Here is a 27251-nt window from a genome sequence, read left to right as displayed (position 1 = left end):
TTGAGGTATGCAGAGATAAATATGTTGAATGACATTCCAAGGATGCAATCAGCCAGATCCAGAATGTGGTAAGTCTATAGGACATTGACACCATTACTTCAGCAACAACAAAAAGGGAAAGTAAACTTTTAGAGATTAAAAAATCTTAAGAGTTCAGAACTTGCTACAGATCTACAGATCTACAGAAATCAAGCTAGCGTGATACTGACATAGAGGTAGATGGACATCTAGATCTCTGGTCAACTGAGTTTTGCTGAGGATGCCAGCCAATGAAGGAAGAATGGTCATTTAAAAAAAAAAATGGTCCTCGCCCACCAACGCAAGTTATTCAAGACAGCACAGGGGAAGTGCCCTGCAGTTCCGCACCACTCCAGGGACTATCCAAAATGACGAAACGGAAGAATTCCCCTCAAAACAATCTCCAGGAAATAACGGCAGCTAATGAACTGGATTTAAACAATATAACAGAAAGTGAATTTAGAATAGTAGTCATAAAATTAATCGCTGGGCTTGAAAACAGTATAGAGGACAGCAGAGAATATATTGCTACAGAGATCAAGGGACTAAGGAACAACCAGGAGGAGCTAAAAAATGCTATAAATGAGCTGCAAAATAAAATGGAGACAACCACAGCTCGGATTGAAGAGGCAGAGGAGAGAATAGGTGAATTAGAAGATAAAATTATGGAAAAAGAGGAAGCTGAGAAAAAGATAAAAAAAATCCAGGAGTATGAGGGGAGAATTAGAGAACTAAGTGATGCACTAAAGAGAAATAATCTACGTGTAATTGGTATTCCAGAGGAGGAAGAGAGAGGGAAAGTTGCTGAAGGTGTACTTGAAGAAATAATAGCTGAGAACTTCCCTGATCTGGGGAAGGAAAAAGGCATTGAAATCCAAGAGGCACAGAGAATTCCCTTCAGACGTAACTTGAATCAATCTTCTGCACGACATATCATAGTGAAACTGGCAAAATACAAGGATAAAGAGAAAATTCTGAAAGCAGCTAGGGATAAACATGCTCTAACGTATAAAGGGAGATGGGTAAGACTCGTGACGGATCTCTCTACTGAAACTTGGCAGGCCAGAAAGGAATGGCAGGAAATCTTCAATGTGATGAACAGCAAAAATGTGCAGCTGAGAATCCTTTATCCAGCAAATCTGTCATTTAGAATAGAAGGAGAGATAAAGGTCTTCCCAAACAAACAAAAACTGAAGGAATTCATCGCCACTAAACCAGCCCTACAAGAGATCCTAAGGGGGATCCTGTGAGACAAAGTACCAGAGACATCGCTACAAGCATGAAACCTACAGGCATCACAATGACTAAACTCATATCTTTCTGTAATAACACTGAATGTAAATGGACTAAATGCGCCAACCAAAAGACATAGGGTATCAGAATGGATAAAAAAACAAGACCCATCTATTTTCTGTCTACAAGAGACTTGTTTTAGACATGAGGACACCCTCAGATTGAAAGTGAGGGGATGGAGAACTATTTACCACGCTACTGGAAGTCAAAAGAGAGCTGGAGTCGCCATACTTATATCAGACAAACTAGACTTTAAAGGCTGTAACAAGAGATGAAGAAGAGAATTATATAATAATTACAGGGTCTATCCATCAGGAAGAGCTAACAATTATAAATGTCTATGTGCCGAATACGGGAGCCCCCAAATATATAAAACAATTACTTACAAACATAAGTAACCTTATGGATAAGTATGTGATAATTGCAGGGGACTTTAACACCCCACTTACAACAATGGATAGATCATCTAGACACACAGTCAATAAAGAAACAAGGGCCCTGAATGATACATTGGATCAGATGGACTTGACAGATATATTTAGAACTCTGCATCCCAAAGCAACAGAATATACTTTCTTCTTGAGTGCACATGGAACATTCTCCAAGATAGATCACATACTGGGTCACAAAACAGCCCTTCATAAGTATACAAGAATTGAGATCATACCATGCATACTTTCAGACCACATTGCTATGAAGCTTGAAATCAACCACAGGAAAAAGTCTGGAAAACCTCCAAAAGCATGGAGGTTAAAGAACACCCTAGTAAAGAATGAATGGGTCAACCAGGCAATTAGAGAAGAAATTAAAAAATATATGGAAACAAACAAAAATGAAAATACAACAATCCAAATGCTTTGGGATGCAGCGAAGGCAGTCCTGAGAGGAAAATACATTGCAATCCAGGCCTATCTCAAGAAACAAGAAAAATCCCCAATACAAACTGTAACAGCACACCTAAAGGAAATAGAAGCAGAACAGCAAAGACACCCTAAACCCAGCAGAAGAAGAGAAATAATAAAGATCAGAGCAGAAATACACAATATAGAGTCTAAAAAAACTGTAGAGCAGATAAATGAAACCAAGAGTTGCTTTTTTGAAAAAATAAACAAAATTGATAAACCTCTAGCCAGGCTTCTCAAAAAGAAAAGGGAGATGACCCAAATAGATAAAATCATGAATGAAAATGGAATTATTACAACCAATCCCTCAGAAATACAAGCAATTATCAGGGAATACTATGAAAAACTATATGCCAACAAACTGGACAACCTGGAAGAAATGGACAAATTCCTAAACACCCACACACTTCCAAAACTCAATCAGGAGGAACTAGAAAGCGTGAACAGACCCATAACCAGTGAAGAAATTGAATCAGTTATCAAAAATCTCCCAACAAATAAGAGTCCAGGACCAGATGGCTTCCCAGGGGAGTTCTACCAGATGTTTAAAGCAGAGATAATACCTATCCTTCTCAAGCTATTCCAAGAAATAGAAAGGGAAGGAAAACTTCCAGACTCATTGTATGAAGCCAGTATGACTTTGATTCCTAAACCAGACAGAGACCCAATAAAAAAAGAGAACAACAGGCCAATATCCCTGATTAATATGGATGCAAAAATTCTCAATGAGATACTAGCAAATTGAATTCAACAGCATATAAAAAGAATTATTCACCATGATCAAGTGGGACTCATTCCTGGGATGCAGGGCTGGTTCAACATTTGCAAATCAATCACCGTGATACATCACATTAATAAAAGAAAAGGTAAGAACCATATGATCCTGTCAATTGATGCAGAAAAAGCATTTGACAAAATACAGCATCCTTTCTTAATAAAAACCCTCGAGAAGGTCGGGATAGAAGGAACATACTTAAACATCATAAAAGCCATTTATGAAAAGCCCACAGCTAAAATCATCCTCAATGGGGAAAAACTGAGAGCTTTTTCCCTGACACCAGGAACACGACAGGGATGTCCATTCTCACCGCTGTTGTTTAACATAGTGTTGGAAGTGCTAACATCAGCAATCAGACAACAAAAGGAAATCTAAGGCATCAAAATTGGCAAAGATGAAGTTAAGCTTTCACTTTTTGCAGATGACATGATATTATATGTGGAAAATCCGATAGACTCCACCAAAAGTCTGCTAGAACTGATACATGAATTCAGCAAAGTTGCAGGATACAAAATCAATGTAGAGAAATCAGTTGCATTCTTATACACTAATAATGAAGCCACAGAAAGACAAATAAAGAAACTGATCCCATTCACAGTTGCACCAAGAAGCATAAAATACCTAGGAATAAATCTAACCAAAGATGTACAAGATCTGTATGCTGAAAACTATAGAAAGCTTATGAAGGAAATTGAAGAAGATATAAAGAAATGGAAAAACATTCCGTGTTCATGGGTTGAAGAATAAATATTGTCAAAATGTCAATACTACCCAAAGCTATCTACACATTCAATGCAATCCCAATCAAAATTGCACCAGCATTCTTCTTGAAGCTAGAAGAAGCAATCCTAAAATTCATATGGAACCACAAAAGGCCCCGAATAGCCAAAGTAATTTTGAAGAAGACCAAAGCGGGAGGCATCACAATCCCAGACTTTAGCCTCTACTACAAAGCTGTCATCATCAAGACAGCATGGTTTTGGCACAAAAACAGACACATCGACCAATGGAATAGAATAGAAACCCCAGAACTAGACCCACAAACGTATGGCCAACTAATCTTTGACAAAGCAGGAAAGAATATCCAATGGAAAAAAGGCAGTCTCTTTAACAAATGGTGCTGGGAGAACTGGACAGTAACATGCAGAAGGTTGAAACTAGACCACTTTATCACACCATTCACAAAAATAAAATGGATAAAGGACCTGAATGTGAGACAGGAAACCATCAAAACCCTAGAGGAGAAAGCAGGAAAAGACCTCTCTGACCTCAGCCATAGCAATTTCTTACTTGACACATCCCCAGAGGCAAGGGAATTAAAAGCAAAATGAACTTGGGACCTCATGAAGATAAAAAACTTCTGCACAGCAAAGAAACAATCAACAAAACTAAAAGGCAACCAATGGAATGGGAAAAGATATTTGCAAATGACATATCGGACAAAGGGCTACTATCCAAAATCTATAAAGAGCTCACCAAACTTCACACCCGAAAAACAACCCAGTGAAGAAATGGGCAGAAAACATGAATAGACACTTCTCTAAAGAAGACATCCGGATGGCCAACAGGCACATGAAAAGATGCTCAACGTCGCTCCTCATCAGGGAAATACAAATCAAAACCACACTCAGATATCACCTCACACCAGTCAGAGTGGCCAAAATGAACAAATCAGGAGACTATAGATGCTGGAGAGGAAGGATGTGGAGAAACAGGAGCCCTCTTGCACTGTTGGTGGGAATGCAAACTGGTGCAGCCACTCTGGAGAACAGTGTGGAGGTTCCTCAAAAAATCAAAAATAGACCAACCCTATGACCCAGCAGTAGCACTGCTAGGAATTTACCCAAGGGATACAGGAGTACTGATGCATAGGGGCACTTGGACCCCAATGTTTATAGCAGCACTCTCAACAATAGCCAAATTGTGGAAAGATCCTAAATGTCCATCAACTGATGAATGGATAAAGAAATTGTGGTTTATATACACAATGGAGTACTACGTGGCAATGAGAAAGAATGAAATATGGCCTTTTGTAGCAACGTGGATGGAACTGGAGAGTGTGATGCTAAGTGAAATAAGCCATACAGAGAAAGACAGATACCATATGGTTTCACTCTTATGTGGACCCTGAGAAACTTAACAGGAACTCATGGGGGAGGGGAAGGAAAAAAAAAAAAAAAAGGTTAGAGTGGGAGAGAGCCAAAGCATAAGAGACTCTTAAAAACTGAGAACAAACTGAGGGCTGATGGGGGGTGGGAGGGAGGGGAGGGTGAGTGATGGGTATTGAAGAGGGCATCTTTTGGGATGAGCACTGGGTGTTGTATGGAAACCAATTTGACAATAAATTTCATATATTAAAAAAAAATGGTGCTCGGACAGCTGGCCACATGAAAAAGAATGAAGTTGGGCTCTTAGCTCACATCATATACAAAAATTAACTCCAGATCTATCACAGACTTAAATGTAAGAGCTACAACTATAAACCTCTTAGAATAAAACATATATAAATCTTTGTGACCTTGGATTAGGCTACAGTTTTTTAGATGGGACACCAAAAGCAAAGACAACCAAAAAAGAAAAAAAAAAAAAAGATAAACTGGACTTCATCAAATTTAAAAACTTTTGTGCATGTTGGGACACTATCAAGAAAGTGAAAAGACAACCCACAAAATGGGAGAACATAGTTACAAATCATGTATCTGATGAGAGTCTAGAACCCAGAATGTATAAAGAGCTTTTACAACTCAAAAATAAAAAGGTAGGGATGCCTGACTCTTGATCTTGGCATCTTGAATTCGAGCCCCATGTTAGGTGTGGAGATTACTTAAAAATGAATTCTTAAAAAATAAAAAATAAAGAGATAATCTATTTTAAAAGCAGGCCAAGGACTTCAATAGACATTTTTCTAAAGAAGGTAAACAAATGGCCAATAAGCACATGAAAAGATGCTCTGTAGTCATCAGGAAAATACAAGTCATCAGGAAACCACATTTTGCATCCACTGATGGGTATAATAAAAAAGAGTAACAAATGTTGACAAGGCTGTGGAGAAATCAGAGCCTCATTCACTGCTGATGGGATATACACTTTGGAAAACTCCTTTGGAAAACAGACTGAATGGTTCCCTCAAAAAGTCAAACACAGAGTGACCATGTGACCTGGCAACCCCATTCCTGGGAATATACCCAAGAGAAAACATGTCCACATAAATGTTCATAGCAGGAGTATTCATAATAGCCCCCTAATGAGAACAACCCAAATGTCCCTCAGCTGGTGAAGGACTAGAGAAAATGTGTATTCATGCAGTGGAATATTATTTGATGATAAAAAGGAATGAAGTATGGTCTCAGTGGTAAGACAGTGTTGCTGCGGAGTGCCATGTGTTAATGGTGGTGACAGAACCAGAGCTGCTCCACAATGAAGTAAGGAGGGAGGCAGAGTCTTTCAAAGAAAAAGGAAATGCGAACCATACCAGGAAAGATTACAATGAAGCTTGTAACTATTATACAAGGGACAAAGACATGTGTCCTAAAAATTCTAGCTGTAGTGAGAATTGAGCAGCCACTTTCATGATGCTCAGAGGGTTCCAGGAAACTCTTGGAGATGCACAGCAGTGAAGTTGAATGACAGTTTCCCCTGGGGACATCTATGGGAAGGCAAATGCCCCCTATCTCTAGGGAATGCCATGGCAGCATGTCACAGTTTCCAGAGAGTCCTACAACTGGATCAAAAAATTCTCAGGCACAACAGGAGTTCAAGAATGCTCGTAGAATATGAGAAAATAACAGAAACAGATTTTGAGAAGTCGGATTTTCGGAAAGTGGTTTTCTGCATAGAGTGTTCCCTGCCTGCCATTGCTTCAAAATCACCAAAGCATACTATTTAGCAATGCTGGGTCATTATCCAGAAGCACAGTTTGTGGCCAGTGACATTCCACCAATGTGCATGCTGTGTAGGAAGGAGGTCTTTGCCTATATTATGAAGACTGTATTGAGAAGGCACTTCAGTTTTTTGTACAGGCTCCCAAGATGGCTCCTGATCATCAAAATGACTACCTGGCTTGCAGAAATGCCAAAGCACTTAAAGCAAAGAGGATGGGAATAAAGCATTTAAAGAAGGAAATTACAAGCTGGCATGTGAACTGTACACAGAAGCCTTGGGGAACAGACCCCAACAATATAAAAACAAATGCTGAACTCTACTATAATTGGGGTACAGATCATTCCAAGCTTAGGAAACGAGATGGTGCAATAGAAGACAGCACAAATGCAGTGAAGCTCCATGCCACTCACTTAAAATACTCCCTGGGAAGAGCTCAGTGTAACATGGGCACAGAAAAATATGAAGAGGCAGTGCAGGACTGTGGAAAAGTACAGCAGACGGAGAAAACATAAGAACAAATACAGCTCCTAAAAAACGCACAGCTGGAGTGAAGAAAAGGAAAGATTATTACAAGATTCTGGGAGTGGACACGAATGCCTCTGAGGACAAGATCAAGAAAACTTACCAAAAATGAGCCTTGGAGCATCATGCAGATGGGCACAGGGGAGCCAGTGCTGAAGCTTAGAACGAGGAGGAGAAAAAGTTCAAGGAAGTCACTGTCCCCACTGGTCCCAAGAAGAAGAGCCACTGTGACATTGGACAGGACCTGGGTGAGAAGGGCATGAATATGGGTGAGTTTGATGCCAACTGTATTTTCTTTGGCATTCTTTGGTGGTGCTGGGCCTTTAGCTTTGAAGCATCTGGTCCAGGGAATTTCCTTTTTCCATTTGGCTAGCAAGAGAAAACCATCCAAAATCCAGAGAGTGCAGACTTGCTCAGCATGACCTTGAATGTAGACACAATTCACCTCCTTTCTTCTTCACTTTTCCATGTTCTTGGAACAGTTTCTTCTTCTCAGTTGGATACCCTGGGTCTGTGTGAATAAGGTGAAGGAAAGGGTGTGGGAGGGAGGAACGGCTTGGACAGGGAAGCGGTTTGTGAATTTTTGTTCGGCTGTTTAACTTTATTTAAAAAGGCAAAAAAATGAGGGGTGGCACCTGGCTGGCTCAGTTGGTAGGGATTACGGTTCTTGATCTCAGGGTTGTGAGTTCGAGCCCCACACTGGGTGTGGAACCTACTTGAAAAAAATAAATAATAAAATAAAATCCTCTTCGGGCACCTGGATGGCTCAGTTGGATAAACGTCTGACTCTGGATTTTTGGCTCAGGTCATGATATGGTTCGTGAGTTCGAGCCCTGAGTTGGGCTCTGCACTTACAGCACGGAGCCTGTTTGGGATTCTCTCTCCCCACTCCCCTCTCTGTCCTTCCCCCACTTGCACTTTCTCTCTCTCTCAAAATAAATAAATAAACATTAAAAAATATAAAATAAAATTAAAATACTCTTTAAAAAAGGAAAAAAACAACTAAGGGGTTAAAATGTTTTGGCCCTTAAAAAAGAAAAATAAAAGGGAGGTGCACCTTGCTGGCTCAGTTGGTGGAATGTGCAACTCTTGATCTTGGGGTTGTGAGTTCGAGCCCCACGTTGGGTGTAGAGATTACTTAAAAATAAAACCTTAAAAATTTTTTTTTTAAAAGGAATGAAGTACTGATAAATCTCATGTCTTAGTTTGCTTGAGCTGCCATAATAAAATGCCATAGTTAGGGTGGCTTAAAGAACAGAAATGTACTTGCTCATGGTTCTGGAAGTCTGAGATCAGTGTGCTGGAATGGTTGGTTTCTTCATTTCTTTAAAAAAATTTTTTTTAAATGTTTATTGATTTTTGAGAGAGAGACACACACGGAGTGGGAACAGGAGAGGGGCAGAGAGAGGAGACACAGAATCCCAAGCAGGCTCTAGGCTCAGCGCTGTCAGCACAGAGCCTGACTAGGGGCTCAAACTCATGAATCATGAGATCATGACCCGAGCCAAAGTTGGACACTTAACCGAATGAGCCACCCAGGTGCCCCAAGAATGGAGGTTTCTGGTGTGGCCTCTCCCCTTGTTGCAGGTGGTTGCCTTCTCGTTTTGTGCTCACACGATCTCTTCTCTGTGGGGGCACGCAGAAACCGCTAGCAAACTCTCTGGTGTCTCCCTCTTTTTTTTTAAGTTTATTTATTTATTTTGGGACAGAGAGAGAGAGAAAAGAGAATGAGTGGGGGAGGGGCAGAAAGAGAGAGGGGGACAGAATATCTGAAGCAGGCTCTGGGCTGACAGCAGAGAGCCCGATGCAGGGCCCAAGCTCATGACCTGAGCTGAAGTCCCCCCTGTGTCTCTTCTTACAAAGGCACAAATCCCATCATGAGGCCCCACCCTCGTGACCTCATCTAACCCTGATCTACCTCCCAGTTACCCTAATTACCTCCCAGAAGTCCCATCTCAAATACCATCACACTCGGGGCTAGGGCTTCAACATATGAATTTAGGGAGACAACATGCAGTTTATCACATGGTACAAGATGAATGAACCCTGAAAACATTACACCAAGTGAAAGAAGCCAGTCATAAAGGGCCATATACCATATGACTCCATTAATACAAAATGTCTAGAGGAAGCAAATCCATAGAGACAAAAAGCAGATTAGTGGTTCCCAGGGACTGGGGTGGGGGGAGGGCAGGAAATACACAGTGACTGCTAATGAATACAGTTTATTTTTGGGGTAATGAAAATGTTCTGGAATTAGATTGTGGGCGATTGTTGCACAACTTTGTGAATCTACTAAAAAAAGAATCCCACTGAATTATACACTTAAATTTTTTTTTTTAATTTACATCCAAGTTAGTTAGTATATAGTACAACAATGTTTCAGAAGTAGATTCCTTAATGCCCCTTACCCATTTAGCCCATCCCCCCTCCCACAACCCCTCCAGTAACTCTCTGTTTGTTCTCCATATTTATGAGTCTCTTCTGTTTTGTCCCCCTCCCTGTTTTTATATTATTTTTGTTTCCCTTCACTTAGGTTCATCTGTTTTGTGTCTTAAAGTCCTCATATGAATGAATCTTATGATATTTGTCTTTCTCTAATTTCGCCTAGCATAATACTCTCTACTTCTATCCACGCAGTTGCAAATGGCAAGATTTCATTCTTTTTGATTGCCAAGTAAAACTCCATTGTATGTGTGTGTACACATACACACACACACACACACACACACACACACACATACCACATCTTCTTCATCCATCCATCAATGGACATTTGGGCTCTTTCCATACTTTGGCTATTGTTGATAGTGCTGCTATAAACATGGGGGTACACGTGTCCCTTTGAAACATGTCCCTTCGAAACACCTGTGTCCCGTGGATAAATGCCTAGTACTGCAATTGCTGGGTTGTAGGGTAGTTCTATTTTTAGTTTTTTGAGGAACCTCCATCCTGTTTTCCAGAGTGGCTGCACCAGTTTGCATTTCCACCAGCAGTGCAAAAGAGATCCTCTTTCTTTGCATCCTCGCCAACATCTGTTGTTGCCTGAGTTGTGAATGTTAGCCATTCTGACAGGTGTGACGTGGTATCTCATTGTGGTTTTGATTTGTATTTCCATGATGATGAGTGATGTTGATCATTTTCATCTGTCGGTTGGCCATCTGGATGTCTTCTTTGGAGAAGCGTCTCTTCATGTCTTTTGCCCATTTCTTCACTGGATTATTTGTTTTTTGGCTGTTGAGTTTGACAAGTTCTTGATAAATGTTGGATACTAACCCTTTATCTGGTATGTCGTTTGCAAATATCTTCTCCCATTCTGTCGGTTGCCTTTTAGTTTTGCTGATTGTTTCCTTCACTGTGCAGAAGCTTTTTATTTTGATGAGGTCCCAGTAGTTCATTTTCGCTTTCATTTCCCTTGCCTCCAGAGACGTGTTGAGTAAGAAGTTGCTGTGGCCAAGATCAAAGAGGTTTTTGCCTGCTTTCTCCTCGAGGAGTTTGATGGCTCCCTGTCTTACGGTGAGGTCTTTCATCCATTTTGAGTTTCTTTTTGTGTGTGGTGTAAGAAAGCGGTCCAGGTTCATTCTTCTGCATGTCGCTGTCCAGGTTTCCCAGCACCACTTGCTGAAGAGACTGTCTTTTTTCCATTGGATATTCTTTCCTGCTTTGTCACAGATTAGTTGGCCACATATTTGTGGGTCCATTTCTGGGTTCTCTATTCTGTTCCATTGATCTGAGTGTCTGTTCTTGTGCCAGTACCATACTGTCTTGATGATTACAGCTTTTGTGGTATAGCTTGAAGTCCAGGATTGTGATGCTTCCTGCTTTGGTTTTCTTGTTCTGGCTATTCGGGGTCTTTTCTGGTTCCATACAAACTTTAGGATTGTTAGTTCTAGCTCTGTGAAGAATGCTGGTGTTAGTTTGATAGGGATTGCATTGAATATGTAGATTGCTTTGGGTAGTATCTACATTTTAACAATATTTGTTCTTCCTATCCAGGAGCATGGAATCTTTTTCCATTTTTTTGTGTCTTCTTCAATTTCTTTCATAAGTTTTCTGTAGTTTTCAGTGTATGGATTTTTTCACCTGTTTGGTTATATTTATTCCTGGGTATTTTATGGGTTTTGGTGCAACTATAAATGGGATCGATTCCTTGATTTCTCTTTCTGTTGCTTCATTGTTGGTGTATAGGAATGCAACCGATTTCTGCGCATTGATTTTATATCCTGCCACTTTGCTGAATTCGTGAATCAGTTCACACAGTTTTTTGGTGGAATCTTTTGGGTTTTCCATATAGAGTATCATGCCATCTGTGAAGAGTGAAAGTTTAACCTCCTCCTGGTCGATTTGGATGCCTTTTATTTCTTTGTGTTGTCTGATTGCTGAGGCTAAGACTTCCATTACTATGTTGAATGACAGTGGCGAGAGTGGACATCCCTGTCTTGTTCCTGACCTTAGGGGGAAAGCTCTCAGTGTTTCCCCATTGAGGCTGATATTAGCGTTGAGTCTTTTGTATATGGCTTTTGTGATCTTGAGGTATGGTCCTTCTATCCCTACTTCCTTGAGGGTTTTTAGCAAGAAAGGTTGTTGTATTTTGTCAAATGCTTTCTCTGCATCTATTGAGAGGATCATATGGTTCTTGTCCTTTCTTTTATTGATGTGATGAATCACATTGATTGTTTTGTGGATATTGAACCAGCCCTGCATCCCAGGTATAAATCCCACTTGGTAGTGGTGAATAATTTAATGTATTGTTGAATCTGGTTGGCTAATATCTTGTTGAGGATTTTTGCATCCATGTTCATCAGGGAAATTTATCTATAGTTCTTTTTAGCGGGGTCCTTGTCTGGTTTTGGAATCAGAACTATGGGTTTGAGCCCCACACAGAGCCTGCTTGGGATATTTTCTCTCTCTCTCTCTCTCTCTCTCTCTCTCTCTCTCTCTCTCTCTCCCCCTCTCTCCCCCTCTCCCCCCCCCCCCCCCGCCTCTCTCTCCCTCTCTCTCTGCCCCTGTCGTGTTCTCTCTCAAATTCCTTCTGAATTATAGACTTTAAAATGGCAAACTTTAGGGCATGTGGATTATATCTTAATACTAAAAAAAAAATAAGGAAAAAAGATGTAGGGACACATCAATCAACGGATCACTTTGTTAGGCTCTCGATTCAAACAGAGCAACTTAAAAAATTTTTTTTAAAAAACAACCAGGGAAAGTTGAACATGGATTCTGTATTAGATGATATAAGGGATTATTTGTTTGGGAATGTGAATAATAGTAATGTGATTATATTTTTAAAAATCTAATATTCACAACTGAACTATGCAGAATACTCCAATTTTATTTTCTTGCACAACTTTGCCTCTTGTGAGCTTTGTAATGACTGCTGTAAGCCGTGGGGTAGACTGTGAGTGTTTTGGGAGAGGCACATTCTCAAACTCTTCACTCTCCCCCATGAGAGAGGAAAAGAGAGAGGGAGAGGGACAGGAAGAGAGAGGCGCCCTGGGCCCTCTCAGGTGTGGGAAAGGCCACTCTTAGGCAGACTGCTGTCAGGCCACTGGCCTGACCTTGTTTGCCCTGTTTCCAGGCCTCTGTGAGCAGCCTGGTTTCCCCTCGGCCACCATCCCCACTGTAGCTCCTGTGTGTCATCAGGTAACTGTGTGTCCTCTTTGGATTTCACAAAATTCCTCCATTTAGGTGGGGCTCAAAGGGTGGGGCCACAGAAGGTGCCCAGGATCAGGACTGTTTGGTGTGGTGTGAAGGTGACTGGGACCTGCAAGTTACAGACAAGGCCCAGGACAAATGGAAACTTCTGTCCACACCAAAACCTGTATGCAGGGGCTCCGTGAGTTGAGCTGATCAGACTTTGGCTCAGTTCATGATCTCATGGTTCATGGGTTCGAGCCCCACACAGAGCCTGCTTGGGATTCTCTCTCTTCCTCTCTCTCTGCCCCTGACCTGCTCTCTCTCAAATAAATAAACTTAAAAAACAAAACCATCTGTATGCAGAGGCTGGTAGTAGCTTTATTTGTTATCATCAAAAACTGGAAACAATTCAGATGCCCTTCAACTGGTGTCTGTACAACAGAATACTACACAGCAAGGAAAAGGAGCAACCTGCTAACACACACAACAACCTGGCTGAATCCCAAATGCAGTCGGCTCAGTGAAAGGACCCCGGCACAAAAGGACACATGGTGTCTATCTGGCATTCTGGAAAAGGCAATACTGTGGGATAGAACATGGATGAGCTGTTGGATGGGGCTAGGGCTGGGAGGAAGGATTGTCTGCAAAGTAGCAGGAGGGGATTTTCTGCATAGTTGGAAATGTTTTATGTCTGGATCATTGAAGCAATTATACAACTCTGAATTTGTCAATTTTATTTGTCATAAAATTGTACACTGAAAAAGTGAATTTTACTGTATATACATTATACCTCCACACACACACACAAAAACTAACAACAACAAAAGGTTTCAGTTAGGTTAGTGTTCATGGCGACTGGGAACACCTGTGTTCTTTGTATGAGGCCCAACCTGCCTGCTGGGAACCTCTGAGGGTAAGGGACAGCACTTCTGGTACGTTCTGTGGAGATGGATGCCACCATGGACAGTACCCCCACATTATACCTGCTTCTCGCTCCTGCCATTAACGTGTGACCATTTCTCCAGAGCAAACAGGGAGGGCAAGGGCATGGAACAGAACAGAGTCAGAGAATTTAAGAATTTCTTTGAATTTCAGAGCTGGCTCTGTCACTGGTCAACTCAGTCTCTCAGAACCTGTTTCCTCATCTGCAAAATGGGGATGAGAGCCTTATCTCACAGAATCCAGTGAGTGATAGAGATGACTATGTGAGAGCCCCAGGTGGTAAGGGTGTCCTAAGGAGTGGATGTGTGGATGGATGTCAACTGGTGGGAGTGGCTACCAGTGTTTGAATTCTTGTCCCACTGCTTACAAGCTGTGTGACCTTGGACAAGTCTTAACCTTTCTGTACCTTGATTTCTTCATCGATAAACATGAGATTTTTATGACCTGGCAAGATTATCATGAAGATTCATTGAATACAAAAGCCCAAGCCCTGGGCCTAGCTATTCATAGCGACCACTCAGGAAGAGCAATCCTGTTATTATCACAGGGTTGCTAAATTTAGCAAATAAAAATACAGGACTTGTGGGGTGCCTAGGTGGCTCAGTCAGTTAAGCATCTGACTCTTGATTTATCTCAGATCATGATCTCAGGGTCATGGGATCGAGACCCATGTTGGGCTCTGCACTGACAGCACAAAGCCTGTTTGGGATTCTCTCCTCTCTCTGACCGCCCCCCACTTGGGTACACATGCAAGCACTTTTTCTCTCTCAAAATAAATAAATAAACTAAAAATATATATATAGGACTTCTGATTAATTTGGAATTAAATAATTCATTGTTTAATTAAATAACATTGAATCATTAAATCATTAAATAATGATTTTTTTAAAGTATATGTGCCATGCAATATTTGGGACATACTTATACTAAAAAGTATTCATGACATAATTATACTAAAAAAATATGAGTTGTTGGTATGAAATTCAAGTTTAACTGAGCACCTGGTGTTTCATCTAGCAACCCTATTAAGAGGGGGTCAAGGATTTGGGGAATAGGAGATTGGGACTAAGCCTGAAGGTAAAAAGAGGGATTAATACTCTGCTGTTTTAACCTCATGGCCACCTGAGTAGCCTGAGGTACTTTACTTGCATGCAATATCACCTCCTTCAGGAAGCTCCCTTGATTTAACCCACTTGGCCTTTCATTCCCTGGTCCTGCTTTTGTTTAGGCCTGTGGCTGCCAGCTGGTGTCATCGTAATTCACTCCCTGGCCAGTGCTGCCCTTGGGATGTTCTGAAGTCATTTCTTGTATGTGAGCCTGTTTCCCAGAGTAGCCAGCCTCCAGGGCTGGGCTGTGAGCCTCCAGTCATTCCCGGGGGTCCCTGCCAGGTGGTGGGTACAGCGCACACATAGACTCTTGGTGCCTGCAGCTGATGGCTGAGTGGCAGCACTGCTCTTACATAATCCGTTTCTCTCCTCCTTTCTCTTTCCAGAGCCAGATTTCACATTGAGCAGCTGCAGACGGAGAAATCAGAGAAAGCACAACCCAGCCCCAGATTCCAAGGGGCCTGCTGGGGACTCTCTCCTGCTCGAGAGGGAAAGATCCCGAGGCCACTGTCTCAGGCCAGATCCTGGCTGCCATGGGACTCGCACCTACTGCCCCCCAGCTGCCCTCCACACTGCCAGGCAGATAAGGGCAGGCGCTGCCCCAGGAGCACCTGCCGCCCCCTGCCGGGTCACTCCTCTGTGGTCAACCCTCCCCCAGCTTTGGGCCACCTTTGCTGACGCGAGGCCATGTAGGCCCCACCTGGGCCTTTGTGGATACACACACTGCTGGGGACACCGCCTCTGCTCTCTGGGGGACACAGCGTACCACCATGCCCCGGGGATTCGCCTGGCTGCACTGTGAGTACTGGGGGGGGTCCTTGGAGGCTGCCCCGGGAGGCCTTGGCCCAGAGCCGGGCTCTGCTGTAACCATGGCAACTGGGCCATTCTTGCTGGTGGGAAGTTGAGATGCTTCCCAGCCGAACAGCCTCGGGACTCCCGTGGCTGCCCTCTGCCCTGTCTCTAGCTGACCCCAGCTCAGACCGTCATGGTGGGTACAAGTCCTAGGTTGGGTGGGTATGGTCAGTGGGTGGTTAAGGGGATGGGGCAGGCACTGGGGGCAAGTGGCAGTGTTACCTTCTTAGGCTTATTAGTGCTACTGTGTATGGGGGGTGGGGGCAGCGGTGGCAGAGAGGATTTCTGGCCTCCCTGGGTGTGGCCAGCTGGGGGGTGGAAGCTTGTGAAATTGTCTGGGCCCCAAAACACGTGGGAGAAGTGCTGCCAGGTGCTGGAGAAGGCAGCCTATTCCCTCTGCCCCTCCCTCCATAATAGAACAAAATTAAAAGGCAGAAAGAGAACAGTGTTGTTGGTAAAAAGAAAAATAAGTTGAAATGAGGACAGAAAGCGTCTAGAAAGCCTCTCAAGCCTGCTGGTGGGAGGCCAGACCAAGATCCCTTCAGACTCCAAGATTCAATTGAATTGACTCAAATTCAACACATTTTTCTGGTGCCTCCCACATGCCCACTGGAGAGTTACTGTCATGGCAACAAGGACCCAGGCTGGCTCGCACCCCTCTCTCCAATGCCTGGCAGGGAGTTAGGTGCTAGGAATTCCCTCATGAGGTCCAGGATTTGATCCTGCAAGGGATCCAGCCTGGTCCTTGTGGAGGGATACTGCAAAAGGTCGAGGCATTCAGAACAGGCAGATGGACCTAGATCCCATGTTCTGGAAGTTTCCAGGTTGTGAGGAGCAAGAGGAGCAGCATGGGTGAGGTGCCACATGAAATCGTTTCGGAGGTGGGCAGTGTTCACACTGGTAGATGTGAGAAGGTGAAGACAGGGTCTGGGTAGAGGAAACAGCTCGAGCAAAGGATCAGCAGGTGGGACTGTGAGTGGCCGGGCTGGAAAGCCAGTTTGGGCCCAGATGATGGAGGCCTTGAAAACGAGACAGCATGGAGCCCTGGAAGGTTCAAGATCTGGGGACTTGGAGTTGTGACTGGGAATTACTCTGCTTTCGGAAGATCAGTCTGTGGCTGCTGTTGCAACCTTCTGGGCAGGAAGTGATGACAGTCTTGTTTGTGAGATGGCCGTGGAAATAGAAGTCATGGCCTTGGCAAGGATTGGCTGTGGGGTGGGAGGCAAGAAGGGTGCAGATCAGAGGCTTGTAGATAGAAGGATGCCGGAGGGTGCTGGAGAAGGATGGGCTGCTATAGTTTAGTATCTTAAAACAGAAATTGATTCTGTCTCAGGTCTGGAGGCCGGAAGTCTAAAATTAAGGTGTGGGCAGGGTGACGCCTCTTCCAAGGCTCCTTTCTGCCTCTTCCTGCTTCTGGTGGCTCCTGGCATTCCACAGTTTGTGGTTGTATCACCCCAATCTGTGTCTGTCTTCTCATGGCCTTTCCCTCTACATATCTCTGTGTCCTCTTCTAAGGACATCAGCCATTGCATTCAGGGTAGGCCTTCATTTTATCTGTAAAGACCCCATTTCCAAATAAGGTCACATCTGAAGTTCTGAGTGAACAAGAATTTGGGGGGGGGATGCTATTCAAGTCCCTGCACAGGCTCAGATTTGGTCGCTGGGGGTGCTGGTGGTGGACAGTTCCGATTTGTCCCTGCACAAGGGGCTGTCCCCAGGAGAGGTGCAGCCCTTCCCCCTCCCAGCCAGGGACCCAGGAAGGTAGCTCCTTCCTCACTTGCTCTTCTTCAGCCTCCTCTTCTGTCTTGAGGGGGCAAGACTAATGCCCTTGCAGGGACAGGGTTGCATTGGCTGTGGAGCCCTCGGGGGTGCAGAGCAGCAGTGAGGCTATTATGGCCCTGCTGTCCCTGTGTGGTCACCGGTTTGCTGGCCTGTTTCTCAGGGTGGAAGCAGCAAAAAAGAGGCTTAAATTTGGAAATGGTGGTCAGTCTGCAGATCTAAAGGAAGTCTGGTTCTGGGGGGAAGGCAGATCATCCAAGGACAGGGTTCCTGGTGCAGCCCATACATGCCAGGCTGGCACATGGTAGCTTTCTAGGACTCAGTGCTGCCTCGGAGCCCACAGTTGCCAGGCACCAGAGACCTAAAACCAGGACACAGGTAAGGGCACCTAGGGTAGGACTTCAAGCGTGGAGTGGGCAGCCGTGGGTGACCGCCACATGAGAAAGAGGACCAAGTGTGGACAGATACTGATTTTTAAAGACAAGATGCAAATTCAGATTTGTATATGAAATCTCTGTGAACCAGATGTGGCCCTTGGGACACCAGTTTGCTACTGTCTCTGGAGGTCAGTGGTCCTCAAAGTGCAGTCCCCAGACTGGCAGCAGTAGCACCTGGGAACTTGTTAGAAATACAAATTCATTGGGCCCACCCCAGACCTACTGAATCAGACACTCTGGACCCTAACCAGCTCTCCAGAAAATTCAGGTGCATGTTCCTGATTCCTTGCTCAAGGTCAACCCCCAAAGTGCTCAGTAAACGAGATCATGTTGTGGTTAACTGCATTATGTATTCACATACTAGGGGCCAAGCTGTCTGGTCAAGACAATGAGTGAATTGGACAGATGGTGCAAGACACAGAGATTGTGGGGGGCTGGTGCAGGCAGGGGAGAGAGCCTGGGAGGGGAAGGAGTCATGGTGAGACCTTGAAAGAGGTCTGCCTTGTGAGAGGGTACCCAGGGCAGGGGCAAAGTGTGAGTGAGCAAAATCTGCGAACCAGGAATGATCTTGATGTGCAGGGGGTGCCCGGCTCAGGGGCTTAATGGTTTAGAGACGAGACAGAAAGCATGCAGAAACACTCACTCAGTTTGTGTTTAACTGTTCCTCTGTCCAAATGTCAGATCAAGCACTTGGGAAGAGACAGAGAGAGCAAATGCAAGATGTATTGCAAATTTGCAACCCTGAGAAAATGTGGTTGGCACATTTCTGTGAGAGGGGGGACTGGTGTGCTGTAGCCCATCTTGGGCATGGGGTTTGAGTCCAGAACGTTCGTAGTGAGGGCCCAGCCAGAGCAAAGGCATTTGAAGCACGACTGAGAAGGGGGGAGAGTGACAAGAAGCAGGCCCAGCCCAGTGAGGGATCAAGAACAAAAGTCTCCCTGGGCACCTTGGTGGCTCAGTTGGTTAAGGGTCCAACTCTTGATTTCTGCTCAGGTCATGATCTCACAGTATGTGACTTAGAGCCCCGCATTGGGTTCCTTGCTGACATTGTGGAGCCTGCTTGGGATTCTCTCTCCCCCCTCTCTCTGCCCTCCCCTGCATGTGTGCGTGCACACAAACACTCTCTCTCTCAATAAATAACTTAAAAAAAAAGTCTCCCTGGGAATGCAAGCTGGTGCAGCCACTCTGGAAAACAGTATGGAGGTTCCTCAAAAAACTGAAAATAGAACTACCCTACGACCCAGCAGTTGCACTACTAGGCATTTATCCATGGGATACAGGTGTGCTGTTTCGAAGGGACATGTGCACCCCCATGTTTATAGCAGCACTATCTACAGTAGTCAAAGTATGGAAAGAGCCCAAATGTCCACTGATGGATGAATGGATAAAGATGTGATATATATATACAATGGAGTATTACTTGACAATAAAAAAGAATGAAATCTTGCCATTTCCAACTACATGGATGGAACTGGAGGGTATTATGCTAAGTGAAATTAATGAGTCAGAGAAAGACAAAAATCATATGAATTCACTCATATGAGGACTTTAAGAGACAAAACAGATGAACATAAATGAAGGGAATCAAAAATAAGATAAAAACAGGGAAGGGGTCAAAACAGAAGAGACTCATAAATATGGAGAACAAACTGAGGGTTACTGGAGGGGTTGTGGGAGGGGGAATGGGCTAAATGGGTAAAGGGCACTAAGGAATCTACTCCTGAAATCATTGTTGCACTATAGGCTAACTAATTTGGATGTAAATTAAAAAAAAAAAAAAAGTCTCCCTAAGTTCCAGGGAGGTGGGTGGGGAAAATGCAATCAGTAATTCCTACTCATGACCAGGGGTGTGTCAAGCCTGGCTATTTTGGGGGGGAAAAAAGAAAAGAAAAGAAATTATTGCTTTTGACTATAACAATATATTGATTGTAGGATATAAAATATGTCCTACAAAATATAAAGAACATAAAAATTTCCCATAGAGATTTGATACATTTCCTTCCACTACACTTCCACTTCATTTCCTATGCATACACATTTGCATGTAATTAATGTAATTCACATCATGCTGTGTAGACCCAGAGGAAGTGTGCTGAGTCATGCTTTTTTAAGACTTTACTAAGCATATCATGAGTATATTTCTTATCACACAAGCATATCATAAACATTCTTTGACAGTGTGGTTTTTTCATCTTATTTATTTTAGAGAAAGACAGTGTGCATGGGGGAGAAGGGCAGAGGGAGATCCGAGAGAGAATTCCAAGTAGGCTGCAGGCTGAGCATGGAGCCTGACTAGGGGCTCAATCCCACGACACTGGGATCATGACCTGAGCCGAAACCAAGAGTCAGACACTCAACTGACTGAGCCACCCAGGCGCCCTGACAATGTGGTTTTTATTTGCTCCATTCATTAATGAACATGTGGGCCATTTACATATTTTCACTATTATAAGAGAATACTGCAGTGGGAGTCTTTGTCCACAAATTTTTTGGTGATGGCTCCCTTTTTTTTGTTTTCCTTCGTGTTTATCCCTAGAGATGAGTTTAATGGGTCAAAGGGTGTGGACATTACTAAGTTCGCTAATAATAAAACTGCAAAATTGCTTTCCAAGATAAGAGCACCCGCCTTACTGCTTTGCCAGCACTGTTATTAAAATGAAATTTAAAAAACCCACTTTCCATTTTGATAGGTGAAATATGACACCTGATTGTTTTAGTATGTCTTTACCTTTATTGGTGTGTTTGATTTTTTGGATACATCTCCTGCACCTCTGTTTCCTTTCTGCTCTGATCAATTTGATCCTTGTTCATATTTTTTGCAAATTCTCAGGTTTTTGTTTGTTTGTTTGTTTGTTTGTTTATTAATTGTGAAAGAGAGAGAGAGGGAAAGAGAATCCCAAGCAGACCCTGCACCATCAGTGCAGAGCCCAACGCTGGGCTTAAACTCATGAACCATGAGGTCATGATGGGAACAGAAACCAAGAGTCAGAAGTTTAACTGACTGAGCTACCCAGGCACCCCTCTCAGATTTTTTTTGTGTTATTAATTCTGGGAATCACAAAGCTGTTTTTTAGGTCACAGTGACACCTAGTGGTAAAGGCTGGTAATGTTTACGAGACAGCTGCTCGTTTGCTGGGAGGGAGAAGAAGCAGCCTGATTTGCTTGCTCCCCAGAATGGACAAACTGGAAGGCCTGTAGTTATTTGTACATCTGAGAGGAATGCCAAGGTCAGTTAGAGCATGGAGGAAATAGTTCTGCTCACCCAAAAGTCATTTGTAAAGTTGGAACTAGAAAGTCCACATCTCCTGGATCCCCAGATGGAAATGCAGACGTAGGCTTTGAGGACACGTCAGCCCTAAATGGGGTATGAGCTGAGGTTTCCCTGGAGAGGAGGTTGTGCCTTCCCCAAGGGGCAGGAGTGGGGAGGAGACTGGACACCAACCTCAGGGTGTGACAGCTGGGGGGCTTTGCTGGCTAAGGGTACGGGTACACCGGCCAGATTGCCCATGCTTGCCTGGCCTTGCTGTCTGAGCCTGGGCCCCAGGGAAAACATCCCCTGTGGTGGAAAGGCCTCCTTGGGGCTCTATGGCCCTGTCCCTCCCATGACCTGGAAAAGGGAGGGCAGATGTGCACAGCTTTGCACAGGTGGGCAGTGTACTCATGTGTTCCTGTTGGTCACTGTCCACAGATCTCGGGATCTTCCTTGCCATGGCCTTGGGGAACGAGGGTTTGGAGATGTGGCCTTTGACCCAGAGCGAGGAGTGTGCAGTAACTGGCTTTCTTCGGGACAAGCTTCAGTACAGGAACCGCCTTCAGTACATGGTAACTGTGAACCCCCCGACTGCATTCCCCTTCCCAAGCTCCTGGCCTCACAGCGTGTAGGACGTTCGGGGCCTCAGCCCTGAGCTGACCGTGGCCCCTTTCTCCGCCTTTCTCCCCCACGTCCAGCAGTGTACCTGGTCCACACTTACAGTCCTCTCCCCTGCCAGCCTTCCCTGGGGACCTCCTGCCCCTGCTACTTGATCTGACCTTTAATCCCACCTCCATGTGACACTCACCCTGTGACTCAGGAAATGGCTTCCAGGAGGCCTTGGGGGAAGTCCAGGTGCTTGTTATTAGCTCAGCACATAAGGACTTAGAAGTTGGAATGGGTGGCTCCCTTTGTGTAGGGCAGAGAAGCTCACGTGGCACCGTGGCAATGCAAGACTTTTCTTTTTTTGACAGCCTTCCTGAGCTATAACTCACATACCATACTATTCGCCTGTTTAAGTGTACAGCTCAGTGGTTTTTAGTACATTGGCAGAGCTGTGCAACCAGCACCATAAGTTTAGAGCAATCTATTTTTTTTAATGTTTATTTCTGAGAGACAGAGACAGAGTATGAGTGGGGGAGAGGCAGAGAGAGAGGAGACAGAATCTGAAGCAGGTTCCAGGGTCTGAGCTGTCAGCACAGAGCCCAATGTGGGGCTTGAACTCACGAACCACCAGATCATGACCTGAGCAGAAGTCAGAGGCTCAACTGACTGAGCCACCCAGGCACCCCTCCCCCGCAAGTGCATATTCTTCATAGAAGGCCACCTCTGCCATCAAAGGGCTGGTTCTTGGTCCTCTCCTCCTGTATCAAGTTGGGAGTTGGGGGAGGCTGTTTGAGCCGTTTCTGACTGTGACCTCATGGTTTGTTCTTGTGTTTCCCCAGAAACACTACTTCCCCATCAACTACAGGGTGAGCGTGCCTTATGAGGGGGTGCTCAGAATGGCCAACATCACCAGACTGGTGAGAATCCCATCCTGGGCTGGGAGACCCTTGCCTTGCGGGACACCCCATGGGCCCAGCCTGAGAGGCACATTGATCTTCGCAGGTCATGTTGCCAGGGGCCTTTCCCAGCCCCGTAAGCAAGCCTGCCCTCGGCTCGGGCTAAGATTTCTCCCTGTCCACAGTGGATGCCCATGGTCTGCTCTCTTTGTGGGCACAAGTTGGGTGGCAGGTGGTCAGAGTAGTGGTGGGGAGGGCCCAGAGGCTCAAGTCTTGGGACTTCAACAATTTCTCCTGTCCCCACAGCAGAGGGCCCAGGTCAGCCAGCAGGAGCTGCGGTATCTGTGGGTCTGGGTGAGCCTCAGTGCTACTGAGTCGGTGCAGGAAGTGCTGCTTGAGGGCCACCCATCCTGGAAGTTCCTGGAGGAGGTACATACGCTACTGCTGGATGTCCAGCAAGGCCTCACGGTGAGCTCCGCGGAGGTGTGTGTGTGTGGTGGCCAAGGAGTGTTGAGGGAGGATGGGAAGACATGGAGAGTTCCAGCATGTCCTGAAAGGTATGGGAGAAATGGGAGAGAGGAAGAGAAGGCCAGCAGTGCCCCGTGGGTGGCCTGGGCTGGGGACAGGAGATGTTCTAGGGTCTGTCTGTCTTGTTCTGTGATCCTGGGCAAGTCATCTAACCCTCTGGCTTTGTTTCTAGAGGTTCCTTTTGGGGGAGACAGGGAAGGAAGGATGAATGGGTGGAGCAATGAAAACAGGAGGTTTTTAGGGCTATGCAGTTCTTCTGTATGACACTGTAATGATGGACACATGACATCATGCGTTCATCCAAGTCCACAGCACGGACAACACAGAGAGTGAACCCTAATGTAAAATATAGACTTCCAGTAATAATAACAATGATAAGGTTCCTGCTAACTTCCTGCTCAGCAGGGTTGATCTGAGGCCTCAGGGATGCATCCTGTAAAGAGCCTGTGGAGTAAGGTCACGGGGTCACTGTGAGCCCATACAGGCCACATGTGTGCTGTGGGACCCCCTGCCCACACCATTTTGCCCTACTCCCCAGCGCATGGTGTCCTCAGGGGCCTGGGGCACACTTGCCCCGGGGAGCCCCACCTGCTGCCCATCTGGAGCTGTGAGCTGTGGGTGACACCAGGTCTTAGGAGCCCGTAGCTGCTAGGAATTCTGGGGAGGCTCTGGTTTTGGCAGGGGATTGGAGGCCCAGAGGTCTCCTCGGTGGCTCTTTCATGCCCTTGGGCAGTGTGAGTTGGAGCTGACCTGAACAGACAGTTTTGCATCCTTGCCTTTCTTCGAGAGCCTGACTCTGAGCTCTTGGGAGCTGCAGAGGAGGCTGTGGGTGGGTTGAGACCTGTCCACCCAGGTTGTTAAGAGTTCAGAGTTAGCCAGCTTTAAAAAAATTATTTTCAAATTTGTTTTTAACATATGCATGTTATTTTTTTTTAATTTAATTTTTTTTTAAATTTACATCCAAATTAGCATAAAGTGCAACAATGATTTCAGGAGGAGATTCCTTAGTGCCCCTTACCCATATAGCCCATCCCCCCCACAACCCCTCCAGTAACCCTCAGTTTTTTCTCCATATTTATGAGTCTCTTCTGTTTTGTCCCCCTCCCTGTTTTTATATTATTTTTGTTTACCTTCCCTTATGTTCATCTGTTTTGTCTCTTAAAGTCCTCATATGAGTGAAGTCATATGGTATTTGTCTTTCTCTGACTAATTTCACTTAGCAGAATACCCTCCAGTTCCATCCACGTAGTTGCAAATGGCAAGATTTCATTCCTTTTGATTGCCATTAAGTGTTTTTGTTTGAGAGAGAGAATGAGAGAGCAAGAGTGTGTGTGTGGGGGGGGGGTGGGGGGGTGGGTGGTGGGCAGAGAATCTGAAGCAGGCTCTGTTGCTGACAGCAGTGAGCCTGATGTGGGGTATGAACCCATGAACTGTGAGATTATGACCTGAGCTGAGGTTGGACGTTTAACTGACTGAGCCACTCAGGTGCCCCAGATTTAAACCAGCTTTTAAGTCTGTCTTCTTTCTCACAGAGTTAATGGTCTGTGACCCGCTCCAAATATGCCCAGCATCTGGTGGGCAGTGGGCTCTCCCTGATGGGGAGTGGGCCAGGGGGACATGCCCCTTCTCCTCCTGTCACGCTTGCTTCTCTTTCCAGCTCCTTGTAGATTAGCTTTGTAGGGTTTCTGTGACAAATTACCACCAAACAACAGAAATTCTTCTGCCACAGGCCTGCAGATCGGAACACCACACTCAGGGTATCTGCGAGACCAAGCTCTCTCTGAAGGATCTAGGGAAATAGGACCCTTCCTGCCTCCTCCAGCTTCTGCTGGCTCCTACTGTCGTTGGCTTGTGGCCACATCACTCCAGCCTCTGCCTCGGCCCTTACATGGCCTTTCCCTCTGTGCTTTGCGTCCTTTCTCTCACAAGGATGCCAGTCATTGGATTTAGGGCCCACCCTAAATTTAAAATGATCTCACCTGGAGATCCTTAATTACACCTGCAAAGATCCTGTTTACAAATAGGGTCACATTCACAGGTGCCAGGCGTTAGGGCTTGGACATGGCTTTTTCGGGGATGGGGGGATTGGCAGGTCACAACCCAATACAATTCAACCCAATTAACCACCTTTAAGAAGGTCCTCCCCCAGCTCAGGCTCTACATTTCCTTTCTATGCGATGTCTTCTGCAACAGCCCTGGCCCCCTGCCCTGTCCCCCCACTGTGCCCTCCTGCCACCCACACCGTGCTCCCGGTTGTTAAGTACTGTCAGACACCCCGAGCTTGGAGCCAAAGACCCGCCCGGCCCGTGTGCCGTGCACCCAGGCCTCCTCATAATACGATCCTTGTGAGGGTCCTTTGTCTCATTCTTTGTGGGCAGTAGAGGTCTCTGAATCCCGAAGGACAGTCTCCCCAGCCCAGGCTGCCTTGTGTGGTGGTGGCCGGGCCTGGGTGAGAACAGCAAGGATGCCCCCCCACCTCTCCCCTGTCCTGGCCTGCCCCCTGCAGTCATTTTCCCAAAGATAGAAAACAGGAGCCTCTGTGTCAGGCTTGGGTGAGGGGCCTTGAAGGGGACTCTCCCAGGAAACCTTCAGGAAGAGGGAGAGAAATTACCCATAAGCCTCCTGTCACAGGAAGTCCCTTTCTCTCGCGGTTTGTGCAGCTCCAGGCAGGGCAGCCTCCAGGGTTCTCCTGGGACTGGCCCTCCCTCTTCACTGGTGTTGAGGGGTGGTGGTGCCTGTGGTCCTGACCGTCTCCACGGTCTCCTCCCTTCCAGGACGTGGAGGTCAGCCCCAAGGTGGAAGCAGTGGTGTCGCTCCTGAGCACCCCCAGGTTGAGCCTGAAGCTGGTACGACCCAAAGCCCTGCTGGACAACTGCTTCCGGGTCATGGAACTGCTCTACTGCTCTTGCTGTAAGGAGCTCTGAGTGGAGGGGGTTGGGGGCAGGACGCCGGGTTCCAAGCCCAGGTCGTGGAGCAGAGCCAGGACCCTCCCGAGCACGCCTTCCACTCCCCAGGGCTGTAGGTCATTTCTGAAAGCCAGGATGGGCCCTGGGGCCAAGAACAATGAGGCTTGGTCTGGAGACGAGGTAGGTGTTGACCACTCCTGTGGTCTTTTTTTTTTTTTTTTTTTTCCCCCCTGCCTCCTGCAGGTAAACAAAGTTCCGTCTAAATTGGCAGGACTGTGAGGTGCCGAGCCCTCAGCCCCACAGCCCGGAGCCCTCATCGCAGTGTGTAGCTGCCCCGCTGTACCCTCTGCCCCAGCAGCCCCCCATCTCCCTGCCCCGCTCCCCAGGACCCAAGACTGGACCCCCGGCTCAGTGAGGAGGCTGAGGGCACAGGGCAGAGGCCTCCTGCCCCACCTGGCCTGTGTGGTGACCTGTGTGGGGCAGCTGGAGGTGCTCCCGCAGGAGTTTGGTGGAGTCTGAGACTTGTCTGGGGGTGGGGGGGGGTGGGGGGAACCCCCAAGACAGTGTTTTTCCCTTGAGGGAGATTCTGTGCCTGAGAAGGGCTCAGCTTCCTGCATTCTGTACCTCACAGTCTCACCTGGAGCAGCCGGGGTCCAGAGCCCCCTGAAGGTGGACAGAGCTTGTCCCCTCCCTGCACCACCTGGGCTGCCTCGCTTGCCTGCAGGTGGTGCCCGGCGTGTCCTGAGGCCTGCAGAGGCAAGACTTGTGCCAGGTTGGGGGGTGGGCGGGCATGGGGAAGGGGCAGAGCCAGACACCACATCTTGCCACAGTGGATGCTCTTCCAGTCCCTCTTACATTTTCTATTAAACACTTGCTTGTTTTGTTTGGGTTTGGTTTAGTTTGCATCTGCAAAGGTG

General features: G+C 45.8%; 1 protein-coding gene and 1 pseudogene across 1 annotated transcript in view; both read left to right on the top strand.

Moving 5' to 3' along the window:
• IL34 (interleukin 34) overlaps positions 1-27219 on the top strand; it is a 78810-nt gene extending 51591 nt beyond the window's left edge. Inside the window, 6 exon segments of the mRNA XM_053906662.1 lie at positions 15467-15878; positions 21837-21970; positions 22844-22921; positions 23210-23368; positions 26203-26361; positions 26588-27219. Of these exon segments, the coding sequence (XP_053762637.1) occupies positions 15851-15878; positions 21837-21970; positions 22844-22921; positions 23210-23368; positions 26203-26361; positions 26588-26749 (720 nt within the window). The 5' untranslated portion in view covers positions 15467-15850 and the 3' untranslated portion in view covers positions 26750-27219.
• On the top strand, positions 5289-8488 carry LOC109270649 (dnaJ homolog subfamily C member 7-like; annotated as a pseudogene).
• Positions 27220-27251: the final 32 nt, after the last annotated feature.

Source organism: Panthera pardus, unplaced genomic scaffold (assembly GCF_024362965.1).
Source record: "Panthera pardus isolate Hobbes unplaced genomic scaffold, ASM2436296v1 HiC_scaffold_19, whole genome shotgun sequence".
Lineage (NCBI taxonomy): Eukaryota > Metazoa > Chordata > Mammalia > Carnivora > Felidae > Panthera > Panthera pardus.
Note: the sequence above shows the minus strand (reverse complement) of the source record. Positions and strands in the feature narration are given on the sequence as shown.